This window comes from Struthio camelus, chromosome 30 (assembly GCF_040807025.1).
Source record: "Struthio camelus isolate bStrCam1 chromosome 30, bStrCam1.hap1, whole genome shotgun sequence".
Lineage (NCBI taxonomy): Eukaryota > Metazoa > Chordata > Aves > Struthioniformes > Struthionidae > Struthio > Struthio camelus.
The window spans coordinates 55,475-67,918 of NC_090971.1; the positions used below are offsets into that span (position 1 = coordinate 55,475).

The 12,444-nt window shown below is 45.9% G+C and overlaps 1 protein-coding gene across 1 annotated transcript in view; it reads left to right on the plus strand.

Annotated features, from left to right (window-relative positions):
- The window catches only part of LOC104139543 (putative PIP5K1A and PSMD4-like protein), a 41,828-nt gene that overhangs the window by 16,946 nt on the left and 12,438 nt on the right, over positions 1-12,444 (plus strand). Inside the window, exons 6-16 of the mRNA XM_068921935.1 lie at positions 211-363; positions 1,574-1,873; positions 2,463-2,668; positions 3,328-3,411; positions 4,443-4,491; positions 4,881-4,965; positions 5,280-5,417; positions 6,310-6,439; positions 7,380-7,460; positions 10,127-10,227; positions 10,950-11,117. Of these exons, the coding sequence (XP_068778036.1) occupies positions 211-363; positions 1,574-1,873; positions 2,463-2,668; positions 3,328-3,411; positions 4,443-4,491; positions 4,881-4,965; positions 5,280-5,417; positions 6,310-6,439; positions 7,380-7,460; positions 10,127-10,227; positions 10,950-11,117 (1,495 nt within the window). The remainder of the gene's footprint in view (positions 1-210; positions 364-1,573; positions 1,874-2,462; positions 2,669-3,327; positions 3,412-4,442; positions 4,492-4,880; positions 4,966-5,279; positions 5,418-6,309; positions 6,440-7,379; positions 7,461-10,126; positions 10,228-10,949; positions 11,118-12,444) is intronic.

Here is a 12,444-nt window from a genome sequence, read left to right on the forward strand (position 1 = left end):
TTTTGTTGCATGTTCTGTGATTGATGGTTTGTCCTCTTCTGCCCTGTCAGTGCCATGGAGCGCTGTGTGGCCCCATGGCAAGCACAGTGGTGGATGCTGCATATATCCCTAGGGTTTGCCTCCCTTAATGTTTAAAAGGAGGAGCCCGTGAACTCAGGCTTCCTATTGATCTCTCTTCCACCTCTGCTTTTTTCATCGTATCTTCCTCAGTACTCGCTCTGTAATGATCCGCTCATTGAACTTTCAAACTCTGGGGCCAGCGGATCCCTCTTCTATGTATCCAGCGATGATGAGTTTATCATCAAAACAGTTCAGCACAAAGAGGCAGAATTCTTGCAGAAGCTGCTACCTGGCTACTACATGGTAAGTCACTTGGGTGAGGCTTTCTCTGCAAGCTAGGAGAGAGGTCCCCAAAGGCACAAACATGGCAGATGTTGCTACGTGTGGCCTGGTAGATGCATGTGGAGGTTTGATCTGTGCCTCAGCTGACTGAGAGTGGCTGTACAAAGTTGGGTGCCAATCCTTCTTCTCTCTCAACTGCCTAGTGATGACAGTGACAAAGACAGTCACTGAGTAAGACAGGGTACCTGGGTATTACAAACCTTGCGTGCTGCGCAGGAGTCTTGCACTACGCTTTGTAACTTGGACTGTTTTGGAGGCTTGCGGGTTGCTTTTTGACCAGCTGTGAGCTGCTTATTGCTGCCTCGAGGCAGTTGCAACACAGGGTCGTGCCCGTAGTACGTTGTCTTGCAGACGTTTCCCTTCCCCTTCTCAGGGCTATACTTGGGTTTGTCTGCAGAGATGAAGCATTCTGTTGATGAATTCTGATTTTAAGTTTCTGTATATAGAGGCAGCAGCTTTGGGAATAAAGGCATGTTCATTTTATAAATGTGGTTATAGCGAAAAAAGCCTTTTCAGTCCTGGAGCAAAATCAGATCTCACCCTGAAATGTGATATGTGTATGATCTGACTGCTCTGTTTTTATGTCCATCCAGGCCCTTATAAGACACCTCTGAATGGGAATTTAGCCAGGAGATATCCCTGATTTACAGAAGTGCCTTGGAATTTTTAATGCTGTTGGGGCTGCTAGCTGAATTCTGTAAACTGCTTCTGGACCCACAAGTATTTTTGCTTTGATTATATCCCAGAACCACACTATTTTTCTTCAGAACTCTGTCTAGTGTCTTCTGCAGCCCTCAGTTTTAGATCAATCCCTATCCTGATATGCTTAGCTTGACCCAAGTGCCAAATTTAAAAAGGCTGAGCACAAAACTGTCCTCTACCCTGAAGAATCCCTGGCTTAGCCTCTGGCAGGTGATTACGTGAGTGAGCAACTTCTGCCTTTATGAGCTTTATCTGAACCATTCAGCTTTGCAAAGAGGTTATTAACAACTGTAGGCATCATCTGTCTGTTCACTGTGTTCACCTTGCCTCTTAGCTTATTTGACAATTGTTTCAAATCCTTGCCAGCTGTGTCTCAATTTAGAGGCACAAGAAGGAGCAAATAACTCCTCAAACTGGCACATGAATAACAAGAATGTCTTTGAAAACGTTTGTGTCTTTGGCGTTTCAGAACTTGAACCAAAACCCAAGGACGCTGCTGCCAAAGTTCTATGGCTTGTACTGTGTCCAGGCCGGGGGCAAGAACATCCGCATTGTCGTGATGAACAACCTACTGCCACGCTCTGTGAAAATGCATCTCAAGTATGACCTGAAGGGCTCCACCTACAAACGCCGAGCGTCCCAGAAGGAGCGAGAGAAGGTCTTTCCAACCTACAAGGACTTGGATTTTATGCAGGACATCCCTGATGGCCTGTTCTTAGACTCTGACATGTATAATGCTTTGTGCAAAACATTACAGAGAGACTGTTTGGTAAGTGGAAGGGTGAGGGGCGGTGTGGAGAGTTCTTTCCCTTTCCTGAGCTTCTTCCAAAGAAAAGTAGGCAGCAGCCACCATCCCTGCAGCCTCTGCCTGGGATGTGGACTAGAGAACTCTTGTGTGTGTATGGTAGTGTGGACAGGAAACAGGACCTGGAGCACAGTTTCCTTCCATGCTTCCAATCTGAATTAAGCTCAGCACAGCCTTTAGAGGGAGATGAAGCAGTGTCTTCCCTCCCTCTGCCAAGATTGCGCCCTGGAGTAGGGCAAGATGCTGGGAGAGGGGCAGGATTGCTAGACTGAGTCTGGTTTCAAGTTCTGAATTGCCTTTGAGTAGCTGTGCAGAAGTCAGTGTCTTCTAGCTTGGGTCCCTGTCTGCACAAGAAGAGTAATGATGGCTGTCCTGTAACCCTTTTTGGCACCTGTAGATGAGATTAGTGTGCACAAGCTGTGGATTAAAAGCCATCCCCTCAGCACACTCAGGGCTCTCAGCAAAAATGCTGACTACGCTCATTAAACCATCTACTCTGACATTTTCCCTGGGCTTGCAATACTGAATGAGCCTTTGTTGACTTCCTGCCCAGGTCCTGCAGAGTTTTAAAATCATGGATTACAGTTTGCTTGTGGCAATCCATAACATTGATCAGGCACAGAGAGAGCATGCGATGGCAGATGGGACATCCCAGAGTGATATGCGGCGACCAGCTGCCCAGAAGGCCCTGTACTCCACAGCCATGGAATCTATCCAAGGAGAGGCCCGGCGAGGTGGCACCATAGAAACAGATGACCAGTAAGTCTGTGTCAGTGTTGCCACTCCACTGAAGTATTGTGAGGAGTGAGGGGTAAAATCTAAGCTTGGCTAATGGAGACTGAATTTAGATGCAAACTGGGCTGTATATGATTGCTGTTGCACTGGGCAGAGAAGTCTTGGTGTCAAATCTTCTTGTGCAAAGTATTTGACTTCAGTTCCCCTTCCTTAATGTACAGAAGGTTTTCTGGATTTCCAGGGAGCTTTTGAGTTTTTCTCTGCCCAATGGTTATTTGCAGCTTCAAACAATTATTTTCACCTGTCTCTAAGGCATAGCGATTGCCTGGCTGGACTAACAGTCCAGAAAGTCCAGCTGCTATCATCAGTATGGACAGTAGTGGATGCACTTACTGCTTCTTGGTCTCCTCTCATGGGTGAGTTGGGATTAATCAGTCCTCATCTTCCATAAAATTGCCATGCAGAGGGAAAAGGGGGATCAATTTTTAGAGGTTTAGCTAACTTACCAAAATAGCATTTTTCTTGACTTGTTTTCCCCAGTTTGTTAGCTCAACAGTAGGTGCTTCCTGCATGTTGATACTTGTTAAATAGTTTACATAGTACTCGGCCCATGCCAGGCTGCATGAGAGAGGCAGTGGTGTGTGAAAACACTCTTTCATGTTTTTTGCCCTGTCCTTTTCTAGGATGGGAGGCATTCCAGCCCGCAATGCAAAGGGGGAGAGACTTCTTCTGTACATTGGCATTATTGATGTATTGCAGTCCTACAGGTAAGGAACCTTCAGTGACATCTGTGTATCACCCAAGGGTGAAGTCTACAGCATTGTTTGCCCTTGCGTGGGTATAAAGATTGACTTTCAAGAAATAGTTCAGACACAAATAAACACTTTTTATTAACCACTCCCTTTTTTTTTTTTTTTTGATTTGGTTTGACGTTGGCGTTTTGGGATCACTTTGTGGGTCTTGTTTACAGTGTTTACTTCATGTTCCCAGAATGGATTTTTTCTCATAAAGTTCTTTTCTATGCTGTGGTTTTTGCACACAGGTAATGTGCAGGAAGTGGCAAGGAAAAAATAGGTGATGGCTTAAAACAGCTGTAACCACTCCTCCCTGTGAAATGAAAAATAGCTGCAAGACTTCTATTTCTATTAAAATGCAAAAATATGCGAGGTTACATACGGGCAGTTAACTTGCAGTGACTTTACGTGTTCATGATATCCAAGGGGAGAATTTCACAGGCATCTTGCCCTGAAACACTGAAGCTGTGGTTTCATGAGATGTGAGGGGCTGATACAACAGCTGTAAGGGGGTAGGTCTTATTCTGTTCCAACTGTCCTTCTGTGCCTGTGCTTCTCTCCCATCTTATGCGGACTCTATTGCTTTCTGGACCCACCTTTAGGGTCACTTGGTTCACTCACCCAGTAAAGACAGAACGGTTTTTGTTGTTGTTGTTTTTGTTGTTGTTTTTTTTTTTTAACTGAATTAGTGAGCTGAGTCAGCTCTCAGAAGGGTACAATGAGGAAAGCTGGTATAAGAGAAGCATGAGACGGTATAGCAGGGGCAGGAAGGCAAAACCACCCACCTTGCGAGAGTGTCCAGGTGTGCCCAGAGATCGATCCAGATGTCTGTGGAACAGTCTTAGAAAAATGGGGTGATTAAGAGAATCTAAAGGCAAAATAATTAGTAGTTTGAGGTGTGTCTGCCACTGGTCAGAAGCCAGGCTCGGTGCTGAGTGAGTATGATATAATGCGGATTATGGAGACCTGGGGTGAAAATTGTTCTTAATCTTCTCCTTTGTCAGATTTATCAAGAAGTTGGAGCACTCTTGGAAAGCTCTTGTACATGACGGGGTAAGTAGGAAAAAGAGACCTTCTACCCTTCAGTAGTAATACCTTTAAACTATTTCCTGTTCTCGGTCCTTCTAGGCATAGGACCCTGGATTTTAAAGGCTTGTCTGTGGTTGCTCCTTTGCATAAAAGGAATACTTTCTAGGTACCCTCAAAAACAGAGGTGTCAATAGTATTGTTCATCTACATTAACAAGTATTTGATTGCTCCAAATAAAATGCATACTTTTGTATCTAACCTGCTTCTCACAGCTACTAGTCACTAGATACAAGAACCTCTGACTGTTCCTACTCCAACACAGCAAGGTTAACAATCTGAAGAAGCTCACATTAACCTTGACCACCTGTTAATTCAGATTTGCACATTAATGTTTATCTCTTGGACTTTCTTAGGACACTGTATCTGTGCACAGACCCAGCTTCTATGCCGAAAGGTTCCAACGGTTCATGTGCAACATAGCGTTCAAGAAAATACCATGTAAGTGCCTCTGTGCAGGTGCACCCCCACAATTGCTGTCATTTCTGCTTCTCCCTGCTTGGCAGCTGTGGTTTGGGAAGATGAATGACAACATGTGAGAGCTTTCGGAAGTCTGTGCTGTGTCACCTCTTGCTTCCTCCCAGTTTGTTCTTGCCACACAGATGTGACCTTACGGGAGCTGTTTCATCAATTAGCATGTTCCTTTAGAGCACAGCCTTTATGTCAGGTTGTCAATGAAAAGTTACTGTATCAGGTCTTTTACTCCTTCTTGAGAGGAGTGTGTTAAAAGTGCTGTCTTGGCTTTTGTCTTTAAGTAAAGCCTTCCCCTTCTAAGAAGAGCCGGTCTGGCACAGCAGTTCCTCGGAGGAGCTGTCAAGGAGGAGCGCCTTCTCTGTCTCACATGTCATGTGAGACAAAAGCACAAGTAACAACAGAGGTGGATGTGGAGCAAGGTTGGTGCCTGAGCTTAAAACAAACAAACAAAAAAAAGAAGCTCTTTTTAAGCTTGTATTTGTCTCATCAAGGCTTGCTGCCTCCTGAACTGGGCAAGACACCTCCCTGTTTTGCAGACTTGCTAGAGGGCCTGTTTTCTGGGATTGTGGGTGTGTGAAAGCAGATGGGGCCAAAAACCTGTTATACACCAAGGTGTGTTTTGAGGGCACTGAGGAGGTCCAGAGGGGCAGTGAGCCCTTCATTTGTGCACCCATTGGTGCATTTTTGGGAGGATCCTTCTAACCTGATTCCTCTGATGTAAGGAGGAGAAAGAACTTTAGGGTGATGGTTTTCCATGTGGCATAATTATCTTGCTGAACTAATTGCCTCAGGAAGCTGCTGAGGCAAAGAAACTGGCAAGATTTAAAAAGAAAAGGGGGGCAGGTGAGAGCTTGACTGTTTCCAAGTATCCTGTGGCATCAAATGCAGGACAGGATGATGAACCTCATGTTTCCATAAAAGCCGGTCTTTGGTCTCATCCTGGTTGTAAGCAGGTACTGCTTCATCTGTCTTCATGGGATCTTTCAGCTTCTTCCAAGCATCCAGTGGCCCCCACTCACATGGGAAACTGGCTGAGACTGTTCGGCAGTCCCTGTGTGCGTGGTCTGTTCCCAGCAGCTCAGGCCTTCGGGGTTTGAGTCAGTGGAGAAGCTGGACTGGATAGTACTGTAGAGGCTTAGATTCAGAACAGAGAACGGAATGTAGAGCTGGTTCTTCTCTTCTATCCTTGGGCATTTTAGATGTCTCAGATGGGATGCAGCACAGATCTTGACCTGTGGCTAGTGTGGGAGTTTGTGCCACATGATCTCACTTGCTGCACCCGATGATGGAACAGTGTATGCTTTAACCCAGGTTCCCACCTTGGTCGTCCAGATCTCCTGCCCAGGATGCTGCCAGTAGATGAAGCTAACAGTGACTCGGTTGCAACGACCCTGTCCACCTCTTCCTTGGGCAGCGGAGGCCTCAACTCGCCCGCGAATAGGTAAGGTTCTCACTGTTCCAGTGCATGGTAGGCCAACAGCTTCTGCAGATTGTGTTCATGAGCCATGGGAGGGCTCTGTGTTGCTTTACAACATGTTTGGGTTTTTGACATGCTTGCAGAAATATCTATTTGAGTGGCCTTTTGTGTTGAGCAAGTTCAGTCCTGTCAGCTTAAGCATGTGCAAGGGGGGAGCGTTGTGTCACCATGCAGTCCTTTACAGACTAGGTGATCTTGCATCTTCTACTTGGGCTGTGTGGGGGGTCCCAGTGGCTTTTGGTTCTTTGTTTTATATTTAATGCTTTTGTTCTGGACTTGTTTTAATTAGCACAAATTCTTTGAGTTAGTGAAAGTGTTGCTGTCAAAATGTATGTAAGAGCACTGATGTGTTGGATGATCCTGAAAGTGACCTGCTTGCTGCTCCTCTCGGAGGGTTGGGCTCTCTTGCACCTTATTGATTTCATAAGTGAGGAGCTCCTACAACTCCTTGGGAAAGGAGGCTGCGGGGATGCGTCCAGGTGCAGTTCAAAATGTCTCAGACAAGAGCATGGAGAGCTGTGAGGGAGCTGATGTTTTGAATGTTTCATTTGTTGTCAGAGGGATAAGACTAGCAGGTATGAGGAGGAGCTATGGTCAGAGGACAGTCCCTTTCACAGAAGCTGTTCTGAGTTGTTAACTTCTCTTCCTAGAAGTGATTGGAAACAGTTTTCCTCACTCCTCACCCATTTCCTGCAGAATGTCACTGATTGAAGTGTCTGCTCTGCCTAAGCTGCAGGAAAACAAGATACAATTATAGTTAACACCTTTTACTTCCCCTCTAAAACCTAGAAACTTCTTGGTAGGGATCCTAAACCAGAGCTGCTCCTTTCCAGTACGTCAGCATGCCTGAGGCTTTCTTTCTATTTGCTTAACTGCGGGTCTCTCTCCTTCAATCTCTACATAGGTCAGTGGGCGTACAAGTGCATAACGCTGACAGCTCAGCAAAGGATTTGCCTAGAACAGCTCCCGGCATCTTCTTGCCTAGGTGAGGGGAGGAACCAGACTCTGCCTGAAACCTTCTCCTGTCTAGAGGGTGTTTTCAGTGAGACTTATCCTGAGACTTGACCTTGTGCTTGTTGCTGGCTGGTGGTTACAGAGTTCTTGTACAGTCAGTTTGCTCCCAAAATGCAGTACTCTAACACAGTGGGCCCCATGCCAAGACTTAGCAATCCTTAGCATGTTTGCTTGCTGTATGGTAAAATGATTGAAGATTAAAACCTTTCAAGATGAGGTGTCCTCCTTATATGACATGGTGCTGAGCATCCTTTTCTGCTCAGGTATGTAAGATTAAACCTGCCTGCTCCACTGAGTTGACTCCTGAGGTTGGTTCCCCAGATGCAAAGCCTGCTGTGTTTTCCTCCGGAGGCAGCGTGCTACCCACAGAGGGGAGGACAACGCTTACCATACCCTGCAGGAACTCGAGTGTGTTGTTACTCTTTGCCGACATCCCATAAAAACAAGTGCCAGCAGGCTGTGGCACTGAAATTGAGGACACTGAACAGGCCATTGCTTTCTCAAATGGAGTCTTTAGGGCCCTTGGACTCTGAGCTGCCAAAAGCAAACCTGTTGTCAGAGGCTTAAATCCACTTTTGCGGCCCTGAAAGATATGTAGAGCTCTACAAACCCAGCAAAGGATGAAAGCAGTTTGTAGATTACTGGTTTTTAACATCATAACTTGTTGAATGATTTTAAACATAAATTTTTTTCCTCTCTACAGAATTAGCCTTTCTAGCGGGTTATTTACCACCCTTTGGGAAAGAAAACCTGTTAAATCTGTGTAGCCCTGTACAAGGAGGAGCGATCTCACTTGAAATCTCTCCAGCCGGAGCAACTCTTGACTCCTGCTCTTGTAGGAGGATGGGTGTGGGGGCTGGACAGGATTTGGCCTGCTCCAGGCCTGCCTTTGAAACATGAGCTCAGCCTTTTCTTTTTTGTGCTACAACAACCTCAGCCTGTGCTTTGCAGCACAACCCCATTTCCTCAGAAACATTGCCATGCGCCTGTTTGCTGCGTGCTGAAGATGTGCTCTTACTGGTGGTGTAAGCGATACCGTGCAGGTGCCCTCGCAAGGTGGACAGCCAAGCCCTGCTGTTTAGCACTGACAGAGCTGGCTCTCCCTGTCCTGTCACCCAGGTAGGGAGTTACTTGGCCCAATTTAGTGACTGATCCAGCATGGCAAATCTCAGAGGTCTGATCGCTTCTTAGTGGCAGTAGAGCCTAAGGCTATAGAGGTGGGTGTGATGCTGAACAAGTGAGGAAGACTTCCCTCTGTATGCAAGACTCCGATAATAGCCTGTCCTTGTCATGGGAAGGACAGAACAGTTGGGATTCCCCTGGTTTGCAGACCAGCTCTGTCATTAACCTCACTGGCAGAAGTGTGCTGGTGTTTGAGATGCTTAGACATCACTGTGTGCCACTGGGAAGGTAAGTTTGTAGCCCTATGTGCTGCCCAGCATCCTGGGGCAAGGAGTTCCAGAGATTGATCTCTGTTTTAGAGGGGCATTTATTTTTCTCTTAAGCATTATACCTGATCACCCGGCCCTGCGTTAGGACGCTGCTGCTTAACATTAAGCCAAGCTTTGAGAGGAATTCTTGTACTGTAACCAGCACTGAGCATCCTTGCCTTTAATTTCTGCATAGGTGAGAATCAGGGAGTTACCAGTCAGAAAAATCTACAGAAGATGTAGCCAGAGCAGCTGAGAGTAACCAGGCAAATAGGTGAGGCTTAATCTAGGCAGAGGGATGGAGTTTTGTGCCCTTGATGAGGACACGCATGTCTCCATTTGGGTGAAAGAGATGCTGTTGGTCCAAGGGTCTCTGTGCGGAGTGCTGTGTAACCTCATGACTGAACAGCCTGATGCCTTCTGCATGCTGGCGACAGGAGATTGAGTACTACCAATTAAACAGAATCACAGAACGGCTGAGGTTGGAAGGTATCTCTGGAGATCATCTAGTTCAACTCCTCTGTTCAAGCAGGGTCATCTAGAACGTGTTGCACAGGATTGCGTCCGGGTGGGTTTTGAATATCTCCAGAGAAGGAGACTTTGCAACTTCTCAGGGCAACCTGTTCCAGTGCTCTGTCACCCTTGCAGTAAAGAAGCTTTTTCTCGTGTTCAGATGGAACTTCCTGTGTTTCAGTTTGTGCCCGTTGCCTCTTGTCCTGTTGCTGGGCACCACGGAGAAGAGTCTGGCCCCAAACCACTTCCAGCAGGCTGTGACAAGCCCTGGGTGTTAGCTGCAGGTGGGCCGAGTGCCCTCAAAGAGGGGCATGCATCTGTAGGCAGTCATAAAACTTCTGATTAGTCATCAGTGCAATGGAGAGGGATTGGATACTTTGTGCCTGGACTGTTTTCACCTGGGACCTTTTTCATGTTAATGTATTTGAAGACTTCTGTAAAGAGGTGTTGCTTCTTAGCTGGACGAAAGGTGCTTGTTCCTAATGTTTACTAGTTTTCTAGATATTGTTTTAGAAGCCTGGGCCAGTAGGGATAACGTTGCCTGTGACCCTGTAATAAATCTGCCTAACAAAAGTCTTTGTGCAGTGCTTGAATGTTCCAGTTTGCTGGGTACAGCAGGGTAGCCAAGAAGTGTGACTTATTGATGGCTCATTTTAAAAACTGCTTTACAGGTCTCCCCCTTCTGTTTCCCCAGTGGCTCCCCAGGGCCTTCCATACCAGAGTGCTCCTCAGAACTGAGAGAACAGTTTGAAGATCTGCAAGAGACAGAGATAAGCTTTGTGAGTACTTCCCTTTTAGGGAGGAAATGAGCAGCTCTCTAGGTGGATGGATGATTACAAGGGTTACTTTGGCTTCTTGTTCTGCTGTTCCCCACAGGTGCTTAGTGAGATCTGCTGCCCTCAAAAGCCTTAAATTAAATAAGTTGAGAGGCAAAGCGGAGGCAGTTCGCTTTCCTGAGGTCCCAGAGCGGGTCTGATGGCAGAGATAAAACTGGGTGAATCTGACCAAACTCATCTTGCTGTCCCAGTGGAGAATGATTAAATACTCACAGACCCACCTGTTTTAATATAAGGGCATGGTTCCGAAAAGGGTACAAAAGCCTGAACACAACTGAACTCAACAGCTCCCTTCACTTTGCCTCTCCTAGGGTGGGGAAGGCAAAGGAGATCTCATGCTGCCCTTCCTCAGAGGAAGGCAGACTCCTCTCCAGCGTCTCCCCTCTTTTCTCTTCACAGTGAAGCAACACCGAGATGATTGCGATGGAAGCCAATTGTTCTGTGCTCTGCGTGATCTGTGGAGTCTGACAAACGTTCAGCCCTTGTTGCTGATCTATTTTATTTTTTTAGAAATCTTATCTGGACAGAAACCTAGAAGCTGGAAGGCTGGGCTACACTGAGTGGGATAGTATTAACAAAGACCAAGTCAGCACAGCTGAGCCTTGGATGCCTTGGAAGTCTCCTTATAGCAGAGCCCTCAAGGTTTGACTGTGTATCTGTGCTGTCCTCCTTTCTCTGAAGCCTGGCGGGAGCGGAGCAGGTTGTCAGGAGGAGGAGGAAATTCTCTGCATGGGCTCAAGACCTCTGGAAAAGGGATTGATCTGACTTTCAGGGAATTAGCTGCTTATGATGCCAACATCACAAACCTGGCAAGAACGGGCAACTCGTCAGAGTACTGGGGGGAAACAGGTGTTAAAGCCTTGTTGGGGCAGTTTGTGACAGAGCAATGTGGTTTTATTTTGTATTTTAAAACAATTTTTCAATTTAAATGTTCCTTTGAATTCAGTCATATCAACTTTTTTTTTAGTCCTGCAATATAGTCACTTTTTTTTATAAATAGGCTTCTCAGTGTTCCACTAAAAAAAGTATCCCATGTGAGAGAGGCAGAAAGGGGGAGTGGAAGCTGTGAGTGTGTGTGTTTCCCCCCTGCTCCCCACCAGCCATTCTTGGTTGCAGGATTCTCAACCTTGCATCATCCTGAGACAGTGACATGGAGAGCTAGGCACTTCATTGCAATGTGTTGCTCAGAGGACTTTGAATGTGCAAAAGCTTTTAAGATGTCAGGGAGGTTTTGGATTGCTCTGTCCCCTGTTTTTTTTTTTTAAGCTCACCTTTACCTGTTCCCTTCCCCACAAAGCAAGGAGTAACATGAAGGGAGATCTTTGTAACGGGCACACTTTTTTTTAAGCCTTCAGTATTTCTTAAGCAAATGGACCAAACCTAGCCTGCTCAGCTCCCTTCCACTGCCCTCCACCCTGCTGTTACGTCCTTTTGTGGGCACCACTTGCAAAAACCTCACAGTTTTTATAGCTTGGCTCCCTTTTGATAACTCCACTTGTATCTTAGCCAGCGTTGTGGAGCCATGATTGACACCAGTGTTCTCAATGGCTTGAAATTGAGATTCCTACATAACTGGCTGCTGGTTCTGTGTGTTGTGACAGACTTTTGCCTCTGCAAAAGTATGGTGCACCTTGAGCCTGAGGATGCTGAGGGCTCCTGTCTAATTAAAAAAAAAAAAAAAAAAAAACAAAAACAAACACAAAAAAAACACTGAAAGGAGGCATTGTTCTGTTGTTTGCACAGAAGGCTGGGGTGATGCCTTGCAGACACTTATCTAGAGATCTCAGAGCAAATGTTGGCCTGATCTTTATTTTCGCTAAATGCTTTTTTTAAGAAATGAAGTGACTCTTCCCCATGTTCCCAGTGGGTTAGAATCTTCCATCCTCTTTTTTATATATATATATATATATATAAAAATTTTTTTTAAAGTTTGCCCTTGCAGTAGTGCAAGGGGTTTCTATACTAATTAGCAATGATTGCTAAGGAAACAGAATGTAGTGGTGTAGAAGGGGATTTTTTTTTTTTTTTGTTCATGTTTCAGAGCCAAGTCTCTTCCCACCTCCTACTTTAAGCTTTTAAAGTGGATGTGACAAGCGTGGTTTGTTTGTTTGTTTGTTTTTGAAAGACCAAGTGGAATGGCCTTACTCCCGGTGTCCGGATCCAAAGGAGTTTGGAG